Source organism: Mastigoproctus giganteus, chromosome 7, assembly GCF_048544385.1.
Source record: "Mastigoproctus giganteus isolate SK-2022 chromosome 7, ASM4854438v1, whole genome shotgun sequence".
In the NCBI taxonomy this organism is placed as follows: domain Eukaryota; kingdom Metazoa; phylum Arthropoda; class Arachnida; order Uropygi; family Thelyphonidae; genus Mastigoproctus; species Mastigoproctus giganteus.
Genome location: NC_143581.1, coordinates 169,868,072 through 169,887,915, shown reverse-complemented (window position 1 = coordinate 169,887,915; position 19,844 = coordinate 169,868,072). Strand labels below are relative to the sequence as shown.

The window sequence follows — 19,844 nt, the reverse complement described above, 5'->3', positions numbered from 1 at the left end:
TACTTTACATTTGTCAATGTTAAACTTCATTTTCCACCTCTCAGCCCATCTGCTCAACTTTTCTAGATCCTGTTGCAGCAGTGTACTGTCATTAGTGTATTTAACAACCCTGCCAACCTTTGTATTGTCTGCAAACTTGGATATCAAGTCTGATATACCATCATCAATATCATTTATAATCAGCCATGTTCGGGGAGGCAACTAGAGGGAGTAATACTCATGATTTGATTATCAGTAGCTCCGCGATAGTCTTCATGCTCCCATTTTGAATTTGCAATATCATCATTGAACCCACTGGAGAATGTGAATACAGCTGTGCTGCCATTGTAGTCGCCTTACTAAAGAGGTAACTACCCATTAGGGGTAATAAAGGCGACTACAATGGACTGAGACAGTATTTAAATTCTATACAGTGGGATCAACTGATGATATTGCCAACAGCAAATTCAAAATGGGAAGCATTCAAAGAACTTATCGCGGAAGCTACTAGGCTTTACATGCCAACTAAGAAATATTGTTCAAGGTTTAGGCCTAAATGGTTGTCAGATGAACTAATGAGGCATATGGCAGAGAAGAAAAATGCATGGGATACATACAAATTAACACGTGACACGGACGCCTATGATAGATACAAGTTGATCTGTAACCAAGTTACAAAGGAGGTTAGGCAGGCGAAGGCAGATTACGAGAGATCCTTGGCAAGGGATGCGAAGAAAAACAGCAAAGAGTTCTTTACTTATGTAAACTCTAGAAGGAAGGGGATGAATCAGATTGGTCCACTTGAGATCGATGGGTCAACTGTTGATGACCCTGCTCGGGTAGCTAACAAACTAAATGAATATTTTGCATCGACATTCACACATGAGGAGTTATTCAGCGAGGGGAATGCCAGAGGTGTATTCAACTCTAGCAGTAAGCTAGAGAATCTTGTAATAACTGAGAGCAAAGTGGAGGAGAAATTGTTGAAGATAAACACAAGAAAGGCACCTGGGGTGGATGGGATCTATCCAGTTATATTAAAGGAGGCAGCAAAGGAGGTAAGCAAACCCTTAGCCATAATTATGAGAGCTTCCTTGGACTCAGGTTACCCATTGACTGGAGATGTGCAAATGTGACCCCAATTCACAAAGGGGGATCAAAGGCTGATACAAGTAATTATAGACCTGTGAGTTTAACTTCTGTTCCCGGAAAATTAATGGAGGCACTGGTGAAAGAAGCACTGCAGGATCATCTAGACAAGACTTCAGTTATAGCTAGGACACAGCATGGTTTTGTTAAGGGGAAGTCTTGCCTGACCAATTTGATTGGATACTATGATGCAGTCACAAAAGAACTGGATGCAGGGAATAACTTTGATATTATATACTTGGATCTTAGAAAGGCTTTTGATACTGTTGCACATGGAAGACTGCTGCACAAATTGGAGCAGTGTGGCATTGGAGGCAAGTTGCTGCTATGGATAAAGGGGTGGTTGAGGGGGAGAAGACAGAGAGTGGTAATCAATGGACACTGCTCATCGTGGACTAATGTTATTAGTGGAGTCCCTCAGGGTTCAGTATTGGGGCCTTTATTGTTTTCTGTATTTATAAATGATATTGATGATGGTATATCAGGCTTAATGTCCAAGTTTGCAGACGATACGAAGGTTGGCAGGGTTGTCAAGGACACTACTGACACTATGCTGCTGCAACAGGATTTGGAAAGGTTGAGCAGATGGGCTTCGAGGTGGCAAATGAAGTTTAACATTGACAAATGTAAAGTTCTACATATGGGAAACAGCAACCCCAGAGCAACGTATCAACTCTGTGGTACTACACTGACAGTGGTAGAGAATGAAAGGGACCTGGGGGTGGTGGTGCAGGCAGATATGAAGTTCTCTGAGCAGTGCAGACGAGCTGCAAGAGTAGCTCATGGTGTATTGTCAATGATATATAGGAATTTTTCTAGCAGGGATAAGGAGGTGATTATTCCCTTGTATAAGGCAATGGTCAGGCCACACCTAGAGTACTGTATACAGGCCTGGAGGCCTCATTTCAGGAAGGATGTAGAGCTGCTGGAACGAGTACAGAGAAGGGCAACTAGATTGGTGAATGGGACAAAGGGGTTCTCTTACGAAGAAAGGCTTAAGTTTTGCAAATTACAGTGTCTGGAAACTAGGCACCAGCGGGGTGATCTGATAGAGGTGTACAAAGCCTTGAATGGTTTGAGCATGCTCAATGCTGATGGGATTCTTCCTCTAGCTCAGAAAAATCACCTGAGAGGGCATAAATTCAAATTGAGGAAAGACAGATGTAGGATAGATGTGCGGAAATTTGCCTTTAGCCAGCGGGTGGTTGGTGGGTGGAACAGACTTCCATCCCTTGTCGTGGAGGTTGACAGCTTAAATAAGTTTAAGGCTCAGCTGGACAGGTATTTCGAACGAACAGAGGGGTGAAGTGGAAGTGGTTATTTTTATTTATTTATGTTACTTTTTTTTTTTTGGCTGATGCTGCATAAGCTTGCTTTCTTGCATCAAATGCCTCTACTAATGCTAATGCTAATGCTAATATACAGAAAATAACAATGGACCTAACACTGAACCCTGAGGGACTCCACTAATAACATTTGTCCATGAAGAGCAGTGTCCATTGATTACCACTCTCTGTCTTCTCCCACTCAACCATTCCTTTATCCATAGGAGCAATTTGCCTCCAATGCCACACTGCTCCAATTTGTGCAGCAGACTTCCATGTGCAACAGTATCAAAGGCTTTTCTAAGATCCAAATATATGATATCAAAGTTATTCTTTGCATCCAGTTCCTTTGTGACTACATCATAGTATCCAATTAGATTAGTCAGACAAGGCTTCCACTTAACAAACCCATGTTTTGTCCGAGGTATAAGTGAAGTCTTGTCTAGATGATCCTGCAATGCTTCTTTAACCAGTGCCTCCATTAATTTCCAGGGAACAGAAGTTAAACTAACAGGTCAGTAATTACCTGTGTTTCCCTTTGATATTCCTTTGTGGATTGGGGTCACATTTGCACATCTCCAGTCAATGGGTACCTCCCCCGAGTCCAGGAAAGCTCTCATAATTACAGCTAAGGGTTTGCTTACTTCCTTTGCCACCTCCTTTAATATAAATGGATAGATTCCATCCACCCCAGGTGCCTTTCTTGTGTTTATCTTCAACAATTTCTCCTCCACTTTACTCTCAGTTATTACAAGATTATCTAGCTTACTGCCAGAGTTGGATACACCTCTGGCATTCCCTCTCTGAATAACTCCTCATGCGTGAGTGTCGACGCAAATTCATTCAGTTTGTTAGCTACCTGAGCAGGATCATCAACAGTTGAACCATCGATATCAAGTGGACAATCTGATTCATCCCCTTCCTTCTAGAGTTTACATAAGTAAAGAACTCTTTGCTGTTTTTCTTTGCATCCTTTGCCAAAGATTTCTCATAATCTGCCTTCGCCTGCCTAACCTCCTTTGTAACTTGGTTACAGACCAGCTTATATCTATCATAGGCTTTTGTGTCACTTGTTAATTTATATGTATCCCATGCATTTTTCTTCTCTGTCACATGTCTAATTAGTTCATCTGACATTCATTTAGGCCTAAATCTTGAACAATATTTATTTGTTGGTGTGAAAAGCCTAGTAGCTTAAAAGATTAATTCTTTGAATGCTCCCATTTTGAATTTGTTGTTGGTAACATCATCAGTTGGTTCCACTGTATAGAATTTAAATACTGTCTCAGACCACCGTAGTCACCTTTACGAAAGCAAAATCCCTTCCCTTTACCTTTGATGGTAGTTACCTCTTTGAGTAAATCCCACTTCAGCACACTGTGTTCACTGCCACTTAGTGGTTCTTTTATCTGCAGATTCTTGATGCATGAAGAATCATTACTGATAATCAGATTAAGAGTATTACTCCCTCTAGTTGCCTCCCAAACATGCTGCTGTAGAAAACAATCATCCAATAAATCCACAAAAGCCTTGCTAGTGTGTGACTGACCAACCCACAAATTCCAGTCAATATCAGGGAAATTAAAATCCCCCCCATTATAAGACACTCTAATTTACTGGCCCACTCTATTTCTCTGCACAATTGCTGATTACACTGATCAGATTCATCAGGCCTATAACACACACCTACTCTCATTTTTCCTTTCCCAGTGCTTATGTCACACCTAACAGACTCAACATTTCATTGTCCACCAACATCAATTCGATGCACTTTCTTAGATTTTATGTGTTTCTTAACTAACAGCATAACCCCTCCTCCCTTCCTGTCCTGTCTATCCTTTCTGTACACATTGTACTCCCCAAATTCCAGTTCTGCACTGCTGATATTCGTGTTTCACCATGTGTCTGTTATCCAAACAATATCTGCCTTTGATGTCTTGACTAGCACTTCAAGCTCATCGTATTTATTAACTATACTCCTAGCATTGGTGTACATGCAAGTATACATGCACCTGTTTCTACTCTTAGTTACCCTAACACAGCCCATGTATTTACTTGTTCCACTGTGACTTCTAGAAGTCCTGAAAATCCCCATTACCTTGCTTTCCAGGCTGCTGCTCAATTGCATTTCAATACAAGTACTGCAAGAATCACTTTTACCTCTGCCAGTGGCTACTTTTAATCTATTAGTCCATATATCCCTCCAAGCTAGCAGTTTTCCGACCCACCTAATTCTGCCTTGATAGCATCAGCAAATATTCTTGCACCTTTCTATTTAAGTGTATCCCCTCCCTGTAGAAGCAGTCTCTCCTGTTAACAAGCACAGACCACGCTGAGAAAATTCTACCCCTTGCACAATCCTTGCACAATCTCTCCAGGGCCGAATTGATCGACAAGGCTCTCATCATATACTCCCTCCTATCGTGTCTGGGCAGAATTGTAGACACTTTCAAAGTGTCTACAATTCTGCCCTAACTCATGGATTTTTTTCAGCATTATCTTGTTTTTATTAAGTAATTCTGCCGGTCTCCTACTCTTAATATAATTAGTGCCAACATGTACAACAGTGTCACCCTTTGTGCCCTTAAGGATGATATCTGCCCTACAATGTCATCAACCTTTGCCCCTGGCAGACAAAACCCTGTCCCGTTCCATCTATCCTTTTTGCATAATATGTTCTCTGTTTCTCTGACAATAGAGTCACCTACAACAACTAGTTCCTTTGGGACCAGTGCATTCTGCTTTGGGGGTTGTCACTGTGTTGCATGATGTTCAAGTGCAAGCTCTGGCATTGATGTGGGCAGATGAGAGCTTGATGGGCCCCTCAATTTAAATCCTTCGAGGGCATCCACCCTGTCCTTCAAGCACTCATATAAGCCCATAACAATGCCAAGTTGCCGCCTGATTTCCTCGCACTCTTTACATCGTGTACAGACAAAAACATTCCCCTTGGCAATATCATGTCCTGTTCCTGATTGCTCGACAAACATCAAACAAGCAGTTCATTTCAATAGACAGTGATTCAGAGGACAACCGCCCCCCCTGAGTTCTCCCCTGAGCCACAGCACATCCACTATTTTGAGCCTTTTGCTTTGCTGCTCTGGTCTGAGTCATGATTTCTATTCAAGTTCAATTAAATTCCAATACAAAATATAACCCTAAACCTATATCCCAATGCAGTTATAACACTATATATATATATATTTCAGTATCGAATATTATCTCTGAGTTATGTTATATGATTTTCTTCTCCCCTGTCAGCTTATATGTATTAATTTATGATGTTACATATGTAATAACTAAGTTGCTATATTTATTTAGTTAAAAAAATACAATTCAATTCACAATGAAATTTAATAAGATTAATAAATTTTACTGATTAATTGATACTTCTATACTCGCTATCTAGTTTTCAGTTAAACCTTCCACTAAACCTTCTTACACTATATAGTTTTCCATTAAACCTTACCCTAGCACACGTTGTATCGTATAACAATGGCGGCAAGTTACGAACGGTTAATCTACGGAAACGAGGTATTATTTACTTTGCAAATCATGCTATCTAAATTCAAAATGAACCACCGAGCTTGAATAGATCTATAAGCTACTTATAGAAAATAATTTTTCTATAATTTTTCTAACAATTAAGTCAATAAAGTGGCTAAGTATAATTAAAAATTTCGTTCATGGGAGCTGCAAAACCTGTCCTCGTGTGGATTTGATACCCTTACCGATACTAAGTAATAACCTACAAAATCTCTATATAAATTCAATTTAAACTAAAGTATTGTTACTAGGAATATAAAGCAACTCTAAAAAAAAATTAATATACCAATTTAAGTCAATAAAAAAACAAAAACTTCTCTATTTGCTGGAGCCATAAAAACTTTGCCTGTTCACATGTACTCTTGCACCCCCTCTAGCTTATATAGCATTAGCCAAAAAATAACAGTACTCAACTTCACCTATCCATAACTTCCAAGGATTTGTCTAGTTCTTCCTTGAATTTATTCAAACCACTAACTTCCACAAAAATATATGGAAGTCTACTCCAACAATCAACCACTCACTGGCTAAAGGCAAACTTCCACACATCTATCCTACAACCATCTTACCTCAACTTCAATTTGTGTCACCTCAAGTGTATAGTCTCAGCAAGAGGAAGAATACCATCAACATTTAGCTTACTCAATCCATACAAGGCCTTAAACACCTCAATCAGATCTTCTTGCAGGTGGATAATATCCAGATGATATGATTTGCAAAACTGAAGTCTCTCTTGGTTAGAGTGCCATTTTGTTCTCTTCATCAAATTGGGTACCCTTCACTGCACCTGTTCCAGCAGATCTACATCTACAAACTAAAGTGCAGCTTCCAGACTTGGTTACAATATTCAAGATGTGGCCTAACCATGGCCTTATACAAAGGGATAATCACATCCTTATCCCTGTTAGCAAAGTTTCTGTATATCATTCAAAAAACCCCATGGGTTGTCCGGGCAGCCAGTCTGCACTGCCCAGAGAATTTCATATCTGACTGCACAATTACCTGCAGGTCTTTTTCATTTTCCACTACCGTGTGCATAGTACCACACAGTTGATAAGTTACACTTGGATTACTGCTACCCATATGCAATGCCATTGCATTTGTCAATGTTAAACTTCAACTGCCATTTCTCATCCCATTGACCTAATTTTCCTAGATTGGTTGCAGTAGCATACCTTCATTAATGTTATTAACCACCCTGCTAACCTTTGCATCATCTGCAAACTTAGACAATAAAACTGATATACCTTCATCAATATCGTTAATAAATATTGAAAAAACAATGGGCACAGCACTGAACCCATTGGGACTCCACTAATAACATTAATTCATGATGAGCAGTGCCCATTGAAAACCACTATCTGTCTTCTTCCACTCAACCATCCCACTGCTCCAGTTTGTACAGCAGTCATATGTACATCAAGAGCCTTCCTGAAATACAACTAAATGATATCAAAATTAGTTTTTGCTTCCAGTTCCTTGGTCATTCCATCATAGTAACCTACCAGATTAGATAGACAGACAGCCCCTTAATAAATTCTTGCCGTGAATGCAGTATAATTACATTTCTCTCCAGATGGCCCTGCATTACTTCTTTAACCAGTGACTCCATTATTTTCCCTAGAAGAGATGTTAAGCTAACAGGCCCATACTTACTCATGTCACCCTTTGATCCCCTTTGTGAATTGGAGATACATTTTCACATCTCCAATTTGTGGGAACTTACCCTGAATCCAAGAATGTTCTCATAATTATGGCTAAGGTTTTGCATACTTCCTTTGCTGCCTCCTTTAATATAACTGGATAGATCCCATCCACCCAAAGATGCCTTTCTTATGTTTAACTTCAACAATTTCTCCTCTACTTTGCTCTCAGTTATTACAAAATCATTTAGCTCCCTTTTAGAGTTTGATAAATTTCTGGCGTTCCTCTCCCTAAATAACTCCTCATGTGTGAATGTAGATGCAAAATACTCATTCAGTTTGTCAGCTACCTAAGCAGGATCATCAACAGTTGAACCATCAATATCAAATGGACCAATTCTTCTAGTGTTATTAAGAATAGTTTTTTTTTTCTGCTGTTTACTCTATTTTTTTATTCTCGATTATTCACAGTTTATATAAATAAGAAGTCTTTGCTGTTTTTCTTTGCATTCTTTGCCAAAGATTTCTCATAATCTGCCTTTGCTTGCCTAACCTTCTTTGTGACTTGATTACAGACTAGCTTATATCTACCATAGGTTTTTGTGTTGCCTGATAATTTATATGCATCCCATGCATTTTTCTTCTCTGCCACGAGTCTCATTAGTTCATCTTACATCCATGTGGGAGTAAATCTTGAACAGTATTTCTTAGTTGGTATGAAAAGCCTAGTAGTTTCCAAGATTAATTCCTTGACTGCTTCCTATTTAGAATTTGCTGTTGGTAATATCATCAGTTGGTCCCACTGTATAGAATTTATGAACTGTCTGAGACCACCATAGTCTCCTCTACCAATGCAAAAATCCCTTCCCTTTAACCCTGATGGTAGTTACATCTTAGAGTAAATTCCACTTCAGCACATTATAATCACTGCCACCTAGTGGTTCCTTTATCTGAAGATTCTTAATGCATGAATAAGCACTGCTGATGATCAGGTCAAGAGTAATACTCCCTCTGGTTGCCTCTCGAAAATGCTGCTGCAGAAAACAGTCATCGAATAAATCCACAAAAGTCTTGCTAGTTTGCGAGTGACCAATCCACAAGTTCCAGTCATTAGCTGCAAAGTTAAAATCCCCCATTATAACACATTATAATTTACTGGGGTACTCAGTAAATGGTAATTGTACCAGTTGAATGGTAATATTAAAGAAACTGTGAATCTTTTTGGCTGTTTTATTATTATTAGCCATATGGTGCAAGGAAGCCTGAGGCTTATGTTGCACCAGCCAAAACAAATTCCTGAGTTACCCTGAGAGAGAGAGAGAGAGAGAGAGAGAGAGAGAGAGAGAGAGAGAGAGAGAGAGAGAGAGAGAGAGAGTGTGTGTGTGTGTGAGAAGTAGAAAGGAACCACCAAGAAAGAGAGGAATGATGATGATATCCAGCTGAGGACCTTCACGAGATGTGAGCCCCTGGTATGTCTGCAGAGTGATGTAGTTAAGGTGTTCCAAGAATGGATGAATAGTGAATGCAAAGCAACAGTTGCTGGGCCAACAGCAGCCATGCTTCATCAATGGTTATGGTGAAGAGGCTGTCCTGCCATGTGCGAGCTGATAGATAGAAAATAATGGAACAGCTGACCATGGAGTTTAACCAGGAAACACCAGCAGTGTTTCCAAGACCAGTGAAGCCTCCTCTGTGTAAGCTTCTGAAGTAGACACCCAGTCAAGGTAACCCTGCTTATGACCAACAATGCCTAAAGTCTGCACCTGAATGGTGTTGTTGGACCATTGACGACTGGAAACAAGTTGCCTTTTCCAATGAATCACATTTGCTGTGCTAAGCTGCATGGATAGTAGATGGAGGGTATGGCAAGAAACTATGGAATCACTCGAATGTTCTGGTTTAACCCCAGGGGCTCACATCTGGTGAGTATAGGCTTGGCACACCCAGGGTCCAGAGCTTGATATCATCATACTTCTCTTTTCTTGGTGATTCCCTTCTACTTCTACTTTTTCTCTCTCAGGGGGTAAACTCAATTTTTTTGTGGCTGGCGCAGAAAAAGCCTCGAGCTTCCTTGCACCATATGGCTGATAATAATAATAATAATAATAATAACAGAAACAAGGTTGCAGCATTGGTTTGGTATGAAGGGTGTTTTCCTGGGAATTCTCTTCAAGCTTTCATATCCCTAGACAGCACACTGAATAATAAAAACTATCTATCCATTGTGATTGATCAAGTACACCCCTTCATGAATAGTTTGCCATAAAGGAAAATGACTTACAGATGTTACCTTGGCTGCCAAATTCACAGCATATGAATCCCATACAACACATCTGGGATTATGTGGACTGATAGATCCAGTGTTTGGTTTCTCACCACCAATTCTTGCAGATCTATGGGATGTGATCCTGCCACATGATGCAACATACCCCCTGCAACATTCAGAGGCCTTAGAGAGTCCATGCCTCGCTGTGTGGCAAGAGAATGACATATCCATTACTACGCAGGTGGTCATAATGTTTTAATTGGACAATGTAAATACCATGTGCTATGCATAGGCTGTCTGTGATAAGTGAAAAAGGTATAAAAACTCTTGAGGCTTCTATACCCTTTTGTAATGTGTAATTTTTTTCATTTCTTCAACTTGAAGATGGCAAAAGCTTCATGAAAGGTATTAAAATCTTTACAGATTACCTAATTTTCTGCTTACTGTGAAAGCTGTAGATACATTATATATTGGTTATAAGGATGTGGTCTACTGCTTGGATAATGTTATAGAAGCAATATCTCTGAATCAGGTTACCAAGAGAGAAGCTAAAAGCTTTAAAAAAGAACTGATGTATTAGACACAGCACTGTTTCGTTTTAAAGGACTTGCTGACGAGTGATACAGTCGGCAATGATGCAGTCAATATAAAGTACAAAACTAACCTGAACCAATCTTATGCTTCCCTACTGAAAGGCGCCTCCATAGCCAGGTGGGAAGGAGCAGCAGTGCATAGCACACGCTTCTTGATTAGACTGGGGTTCGAGCCTGTCACCACCAAATACGGAGGATGCGGAAAGGTCAAGGGAATGACCACCGCATATCCCGGAGCAATATGGCCTTAGTTGCTAATGCTCCTAAAAACCAAATAACAAACAAAAAACAAAACAAAAAACTTCCCTACTGAGCCTTAAAAGATTTTCATGAGTTCTCTTAAAATGGGAAGGAAACTATTAAAAGAAGTGTAAAGAACAGATTTTGAACCACAATTTAGAGGTGAATTAAAGGGAAAAACGGTCAAGAAAGTAACTCTTTCTTGACCGTTTCGATTCTTTGTGGAATGGAAAATGATGCTGATTTTCCAGGAAATGTGTATTCTGCTTCCACGCAAGCACTTCTATAAAATGTTAGGTACTCTGAACGTATGTCTCAAAGAACAGAATGAATATTATGAAACATTAATTAATGTGCTTGTGTTTCTGTGAGATGAACAAGCTTCAGTAGTTGAGTTCATTCAAATTTATGGGGAATGAATTAGTGCAGTTTAATTTGTACAGAGATATACTGTTTCCACAGTTGATAAATTTTACTTCATTACATTGTTAGCTAATCTCAAAGAAACACTATTATTTCCAAATATTGAGAGTGCATTAAGAATAAATTTATGTTTACTCCCTCTAATGCAGAAGGGAAGAGGTCATTTTCAAAACTGAAATTAATAAAAAATTAAGAACAACTATGACTACAACAGGCCCTCAACCCTTTTCATGCTAAATGTTGAGGTCAACATAGTCAAAAATTTAGATATAGACAAAACAAATTATTAGTCTGCAGCATCCAAATCACATAAAGTTCTATATTAAAATGCTAGTTAATTTAAATGGAAACTATAATACCAGAAAACTGGAAAAAAAAAAGAAAAAAAAAATTAAATCACAAATATCTTTCTTCGATAGTGATACGGTGTCAAAGAGTGAAATAAATTAGCTTGATTAGACATTTGGTTCATTTTCAAACCCACTATTTACTAAAACATGAAAGTGTTTTTTTTTTTTTTTTTTTTCAATATATTATTTTATGAGTTGTAATTTAGAGTTAAAAGTAGAATGCAACAAGTTAAATGCTTAATTTCCTAACATTTCCTGTGACATTTACAATTTAACTGGGCTCCCTAAATGAGCTGTGCATGGAGCCTGTGACTTTTAATCTGGCCCTGTCCTTACCACTGTCATTCAGGTAAGACTGCCTCCTGCAGGACCAAAGCATTCTGTGCTATGCACACAGATTTGGGGAAATGTTGCCCAACACAGCATCAGACATGTAAGTCTCTGATTAGCCCACCGAAATAAATTTGATCGAAGGTATCACCTTGCTTCCTCAAGAAACTCAACCCCACCCAACAGTTTGTTGAGTTTTTAATTCAGGTCATCACATTCCCAATATAGTTTGGCATATTATCCTTAACACTTCTAGATGAATCCATAATCTGTTTTAAATAAAATTTAAAATTACAAAATATTCAACTATTTTAAAATGAAAAGAGCACTGCTTAATTACTTACATTTGTTTACCATAAAACCAGCAATTTTTCTGTTCAGATGATGAAATGCAATGCTTTACAAAATAGTACCTCCAATTTTTATAAACATCGCATCACTGGTGAATCAGGCTGTTGTTCAATATAACAAAGCTGAATCCAGTTCATTTTTTTGCCACTGCTGTATGAGAAAATTTTATCTTGGAATTTGACCCAATGTATTCTTTGTATTTAGATATATCTGTTGCTGCAACAGCCTGTATGATTTTTGCATCATCCATAACTTCATTACTGTGAATCCAGTGTATGACTTCTTGCTGTAAATTATATAGCAAGTCTTATACAGTTGATTCACATTAATTGTAAATGTCTCAATTTTCAAGATCTGTTAATAAACTGTGTTTTTCATTACTTCTTATAGTTCAGGACTTTCATTAGCATTGTCAACCTTGGGCCAAAGTTTTCTCCAAGATTTAGTAAATGTTGAACTTGGAATTTCATTCCACACTAGTGCTATATTGTAAAATTTCCGATGTTGATAACTTTTAATGATTCTATACGACCTATATTTGTGACTTCTATTTTTACAAAAACTTAAGTCAAAACCTTTCACCTGCATTGTCTCTTTAAAACATTCCAACACTCCTTTATCCACAGGCTGGACTGAGGATGTTACTCTTGTGGTAAAAACATGGCCTTTATGTCTTTAAGTTTCTCAACTGTGATATCAAGGAATATTATCTAGGAAGAGAACAGTCTGTTAAGATTATTTTCCTTATTTCTTTACAGAAGATACGAATTTATGAAAAAAATCATTCTTTGAATAACGCAGAATCTATCCATTCTGATTTTTGTGAGTAGTAGTGAACTGGTAAAGAAAAGCCCTTTTTTTTTTAAAGCTAGGATTAGCTGATATACCAACAACAAAAAATGGCAATGTGTAATTTCCAGTTACATCAACACAAGTGGCTACCGTGATTCTCTCTTTGAAATTCTGTATCCTAGTGCTGCAGGCTTCACTTTTTTTTGCCACCATTTTTGTAGGTGGTAAGATGAAGAACATATTGTAGAACTGTTTTCCAATCAATTTTTCTCTATTGAAAAATGATCTTAAATCTGTAAATTTTTGAACAGCAGGCTAATCAGCAGATCATTTCCCCCCACAAATACTCAATATATGCATACATGATGTTTTTTTTTTTTTTTTTTTCCTCAATGTCCAAGCCATCCATCAACTTGCTATAAAACTATCTGTGCCATCAATCTTTGATGTAGGGCCAAGGTCTTCTCTTATATCTATGGATCCACTGGCTGGAGTTCCACATCATTTTTACTGCATAAACCACAATTATAATGCATAATCAACAATCTTTATTATTGGCTTCTTTAAAGTAAAACAAAAATTTAATGACCCATGTGAAGCAAACTCGGTACAAAATCCTAGATTTTTACAAACAACATCTTTTTAAATGTTGTTCGTAAAAATCTTCATTTTAACAAAAAGAATGGAAAGAGATTGAAAAAAAAAAAAAAATCTTTTACAGTTCTCTTAACCACACCTAATTAAACAGTGTTTTTTGTGATACACTTTTATTAAGTCTTTTCATAGTATCCAATTTAGTATTCATAAAAACAAAAGCCCTTTTCTAACCCATATTCCATCAATTTACATAATATTTAATCAAATTAAATAATTTTATGTATTTAATAATTTTACTTATGCAAATGATTTGGAACAAATACACAGCTGACCTCTCCATAACCATACAGCTCAACAGGTGGGCATGGGCATACTTACACTAGCCTACTAGCCACAAGCATCCTGGAACTGCCCATGGCACATTACAGCCTGCAACAGAGAAAACACTAAAATACATGAACAGAAGACAGAAAATAACTGCTGCACACTGATTGTTGGCAAAATGCTAATGGCTGAAACTTTTCAAACTTTTATTTGAGTAGTTTTGAAAGTGAACAATTATTATTTACTTGGAATTATATGTACAAAGAACCTGTCGAATCTTGTGCAAGTGTTTACACTGTTTTTTTACCTTTTGCTTCAATGGGCTAATTTTGATTTCAGCATACTGAAACAAATCATTGCTGAAAAAACTATCATGATGGCAAGTTTTTTCATGCCTGACATCTCCACTATGGAAATTACTAAGCAATTACAGAAAGGGTGCAAGAATATTTGCTGATGCTTTAGAGACTGATAGTTTGGTCAGAAAACTGCTAGCTTGTGGGGATACATGGATTAATATATTAATCAGAGCCACAGGAAGAGGTGAAGGTGACTCTTGCACTGCTTCTACTGGAAAATGCAGCAGACTGGAAAGCAAGGAGATTTCAGACCCTGCTGTGGATCATCACGGAACAAGTGAATACATGGGCTGTGTAAGGGTAACTAAGAGTAAGAACATGTACATGTATACTTGCTTGTACACCAATGCTAGGAGCAGTTAATAAATTTGGTGAGTTTGAAGTGCTGGTGAAGTCATAAAATGCAGAAATTGTGGAGTTGTCAGAAACATGATGTCATTCAGATATAAGAGATGAAGAATTTGAATATGGGGAGCAGAATGTACACAGAAAGGACAAACGGGGGGAGGGGTTATGACCATAGTTAAGAAGAATATAAAAGCTAAGGCAGTACATCCAGCCGACATGAGTGATCAGTGCAATGTTGAGTCAGTTTGGTGTGATATGAGAACTGAGAAAACAAAACTGAGAGTAGGAATGTGTTATAATAAATTCCGTTCATTTGCTCTGATAATTACATGCTTACCCCAGGACAATTAATGAAACAGTTATAGGGCTTACATTATATGTTTGTTTGTTATTTGGTTTTTAGGAGCAATAGCAACTAAGGCCATATTGCTCTGGGAATATGCGGTGGTCATTCCCTTGACCTTTCCGCATCCTCCGTATTTGGTGGTGACGGGCTCGAACCCCGGTCTAATCAAGAAGCGTGTGCTACGCACTGCTGCTCCTTCCCACCTGACTACAGAGGCGCCCTACATTATATGAGAACAAATGTTAGTAATATAGTATAACTCAAGAAATACAAATAAATTAATGACACATGAAATGGCTAATACATAATATTGCAGATGTTAACATTGCTGATGCAATCAATAGGCCTAATGGCTGTGATGAGTACAACAAACTATACACAAAATTACATGGCAACAGTAAATCAGAATGTATTATAATGGAGGATTTTAATTTTCAAGATGTTGACTGGAATTTGTGGGCTAGTCACTCAGACTAGCAAGACTTTTGTAGATTTCTTGGATGTTTCTAAACCAGAATGTTGGAGGCAACAAGAGGAAGCAATACCCTTCATCTGGTTTTCAGCAGTGATTCTACATGTATTAAGAATCTGCAGGTAAAAGACCACTGGGTAGCAGCAATTACAGTTTACTACTGTAGAATTAAATTAAAAACATATTTACTGTCAAGGGTAAAGGAAAAGGCTTTTGCTTTCTCAAGAGTGACTACCGTGGTCTCACAGTTTTTAAATTCTATGCAGTGGGACCAACTCGTGATGTTGTCAATGGCAAATTCTAAATGGGAAGCATTCCTGGTAGTAATCATAGAAGCTAACAGACTTTTTCTACCAACAAAGAAATATTTTTCAAGGGCTTAGACCTAAATAGATGTCAGGTGGACTATTCAGACAAGTGGCAGAGAAGAAAAGTGCGTTTCATGCATATAAATTATCAGGTGATTCAGAAACCTATGGTAGATATGATTTAGTTTGTAATCAAGTCACAAGGCAGATTGGGAAAGCTAAGGCAGATTATGAGAACAAAGAAAAGCAGCAAAGACTTCTATGCTTATATTAACATTGTTGATGCAATCAATAGGCCTAATGGCTGTGATGAGTACAACAGAAACTATACACAAAATTACATGGCAACAGTAAATCAGAATGTATTATAATGGAGGATTTTAATTTTCAAGATGTTGACTGGAATTTGTGGGCTGGTCACTCACAGACTAGCAAAACTTTTGTAGATTTCTTGGATGTTTCTAAACCAGAAATCACATTAGGCCACTTGATATCAATGGGCTAGCTGTTGATGACTCTGCTCAGGTTGCTAATAAATTGAATAGGTAATTAAATTTGAAAGTCTACAATCCTGCCCAGACATGATAGGAAGTGATTAGTGGAGTTGGGACAATGGTAGAGACAACAGAAGAATTTGACACAATGAGGTAGAGAGATTTTAAGCCAGAGCAGATCGAAAAGAAGAGATTCCAAATTACCAAGTCTTTGACAGGGAATGTAGGAACGGACATATGCACAAGTACCACCTTTGAGGTGAAAGGAATCATACAGCGAATAATTTGGGCAACTGAAATGAGCAGTAGTTGAATCAATCGATAACTGAGATTCTGTCAGAAAAAGTACATCGAGTTTGGCAGACTGCAAGTGGAAATGGACATCGTTGAGATTAAAACTGAGACCACGTATATTTGTGAAATGAACTAGGAAGTGTTTGGGAGGTTTAGATCTTTTCACAGATAAGCTTACTCTATTACGTTGACAATTCATGGTGATTTCAATAGTAAGAAAAAGTGGGGGGGGGGGACATGCTGTATGAAGTAATGAAATTTTTGGATATGGCGAGCACATGGTAACAGTATACCCAGATCCTTGACATAACGTGGCCTCGACAATTCCCCCACATACACACTACCCGGACTCCCTCCAGTCACTATCTGGCAGAGTAGAGGTAGCAAGATTATACATTAGCTGATCTGGAAGCCTCCTAGAGAGTTACCAATAGGTTCGGTCCGGTGTACTAACTAGTGGCTGGCCTGCAAACACCGTTTTAGAGTTGTACCCTTGAAATGTAAAGAAGATTGGATCTCGCCAAGATGTTCATCATAACCTCAAAAGTCATCAATCATACTGCATAATGGAAGAGATGGGGAAGGGTTGACCGGAACTTAGCTCTAGAGACTAAACATGGGTTCCGCCACTTCAAGCCTCCAATAAGCAAAGTGGTGGTATTGCACCGGTTGATGAGTCATCCACCATCTAGTACTGCCTGGTAATACAGAGGGCCGGCATTTCTCCATATGGTGTGGGCGCCATACCTCGACCCCTGCTTACATTGGTTCACACTTGGGTGGTCACCCAGCGTGTGCTTGTGCATGGAGGTTATACCCAGGATTACTAACAATCCCCATTTTGAAGGTGCAAGCAGAGGATTTGGCTGTCACAGACCATCCGGACTTCGTTGAAATTGGGTCCACTTGACTTGAGTGTCACTCGAATATCAGTTCCATCAGCATTTTAGACTTCCAGGTAGCAAGTACAGCTTGTTTGGCATATCTGAGGGAATGTCTGTGACAACTTGTTGGAGGTGGATGGGATCTATCCAATTATATAATAATTGGATAGATATTGGATAGATATTGGATAGAGAGTTCTGCTGACGAGGCTACTACAGACGGTCGTTTTCAAAGCCGCTAAGTGGATTTTTCTTATTTATTGATTTGAAATTATTGTTTTTCTAAAACTTTTGATTTAAATTTAGTAGTATAACATTATTTTGTGATTTTCTGATTAATTTGGTGTATTTATTCTTTACTCGGCCTTGTAATTGCATAAAAGTATCGGTAAAGGTTTCCACGTGTTTCAACTCCGCTAACCGTTCGTAATTTTCCCGCCTTTGTATACGATATACCGTACTAGATAGCGTTAGTTGAACTTCGTTAGCAGTTAAATTGTACGTTTAAATAAATACATATAACGACTTAGATTACAAACGTAATATAATTAATTTTATTTAACATAATTAATTATACATATAACCACTTAGGTTACGTAACATAAATAATTAGTAAAAACAAATAATTAATACATAACTTGATACGAAAGTTATATAAAGGGATTTCGCAGATAACACTCGTTACTGAAACGTAAATATTTCGTAGATAACACTCGTTACTGAAACGTAAATATTCCGTAGATAACACTCGTTACTGAAACATAAATATAGCGTTATAACTGTGTTTGGATACAAGTTTAGGATTTAATTTTGTACAGAAATCGAAATTTTATTGAAAATAACTCTAAATCATGACTCAAACCAGAGCAGCAAAGCAAAGGGCTCAAGCTAATGGGAATGCTGTGGCCCAGGGGAGAACTGAGGGGGGCAGTTGTCCTCTGAATCACAGCCTTGTAAGATGCACTATTTGCTTGATGTTTGCGGAGCAGTCAAGTATGGGACATGATACTGCCATGGGGGATGTCTTTGTGTGTGTGCGATGCAAGGAGTGTAAGGAGATAAGGCGACAACTCAGCGTTGTTATGGGCCTATATGAGAGCTTGAAGGATAGGGTGGATGCCCTCGAAGGATTACAAGTGAGGGGCCCATCAAGCTCTCAGCTGCCCACACCAATGCCAGAGCTTGCACTTGGTCATCGCGGAACACAGCGGCAACCCCCAAGGCAGAATGCGCTGGTCCCAAAGGAACTAGTATTTGTTGGTGACTCTATTGTCAGGGAAACGGGAAACATGCTTTGTAAAAAGGATAGGTGGAATAGGACCAGGGTATGTCTGCCAGGGGCAAAAGTTGATGACGTTGTAGAGCGGATATCATCTTTTAAGGGCACAAAAGGTGATATAGTTGTACACGTTGGCACTAATGACATTAAGAGTAGGAGACCGGAGGAATTACTTGACAAGTACAGGTCACTGATGAAAAAAAGCCGTGAATTAGGGTTGAAATTGAAAGTGTCTGCAATTCTGCCCAGACACGATAGGAGGGAGTATATGATGAGAGCCCTGTCAATCAATTCGGCCCTGGAAAGATTGTGCAGGGCTCAAGGGGTAGAATTTTTTTCAGCCTGGTCTGTACTTGTTAACAGGAGAGACTGCTTCTACAGGGATGGGATACACTTAAATAGAAAGGGTGCAAGAATGTTTGCTGATGCTATCGAGGCAATGTTAGGTGGGTCGGAAAACTGCTAGATTGGGGGGATACAAGGACTAATAGATTAACAGTAGCCACTGGCAGAGGTGAAAGTGATTCTTGCACTGCTTCTATTGGAATGAGCCGCAGCCTGGAAAATAAGATGCAGGATATTTCAGAGACTGCTGGGAATCATTGGGGTACAAGTAAACACATGGGTTGTGTTAGGGTAGCTAAGAAAAAGAACAGGTGCATGTATACTTGTGTGTACACCAATGCTAGGAGTTTAGTAAATAAATTTGATGAATTTGAGGTATTGCTCAAAACATCAAAGGCAGATATTGTGGGGATTTCAGAGACGTGGTGTCACACAGATATAAGAAATGCAGAACTGGAATTTGGGGAGTACAATGTCTACAGAAAGGATAGACAGGATAGGAAGGGAGGAGGGGTTATGCTATTAGTTAAAAAACACATAAAATCCAAGGAAGTGAAGCCAGTCGACATCGCTGGACAGTGCAGTGTCGAGTCAGTTTGGTGTGACATAAGCATTGGGAGATCAAAATTGAGAGTAGGAGTGTGCTATAGGCCTAATGACTCTGATGAGTATAATAAGAAACTGTTCGGAGAAATAGAGTGGGCCAGTAAATCAGAGAGTCTTATAATGGGGGATTTTAATTTCCCAGATATTGACTGGAATTTGGGGGCTGGTCACTCACACAGTAGCAAGGCTTTTGTGGATTTA

The 19,844-nt window shown here is 38.6% G+C and overlaps 1 protein-coding gene across 1 annotated transcript in view; it reads right to left on the bottom strand.

Moving 5' to 3' along the window:
- The window catches only part of LOC150083326 (nucleotide triphosphate diphosphatase NUDT15-like), a 77,320-nt gene that overhangs the window by 8,019 nt on the left and 49,457 nt on the right, over positions 1-19,844 (bottom strand). The window contains exon 4 of the mRNA XM_090377184.1: positions 13,963-14,013. Within this exon, the coding sequence (XP_090233310.1) occupies positions 13,964-14,013 (50 nt within the window). The 3' untranslated portion in view covers position 13,963. The remainder of the gene's footprint in view (positions 1-13,962; positions 14,014-19,844) is intronic.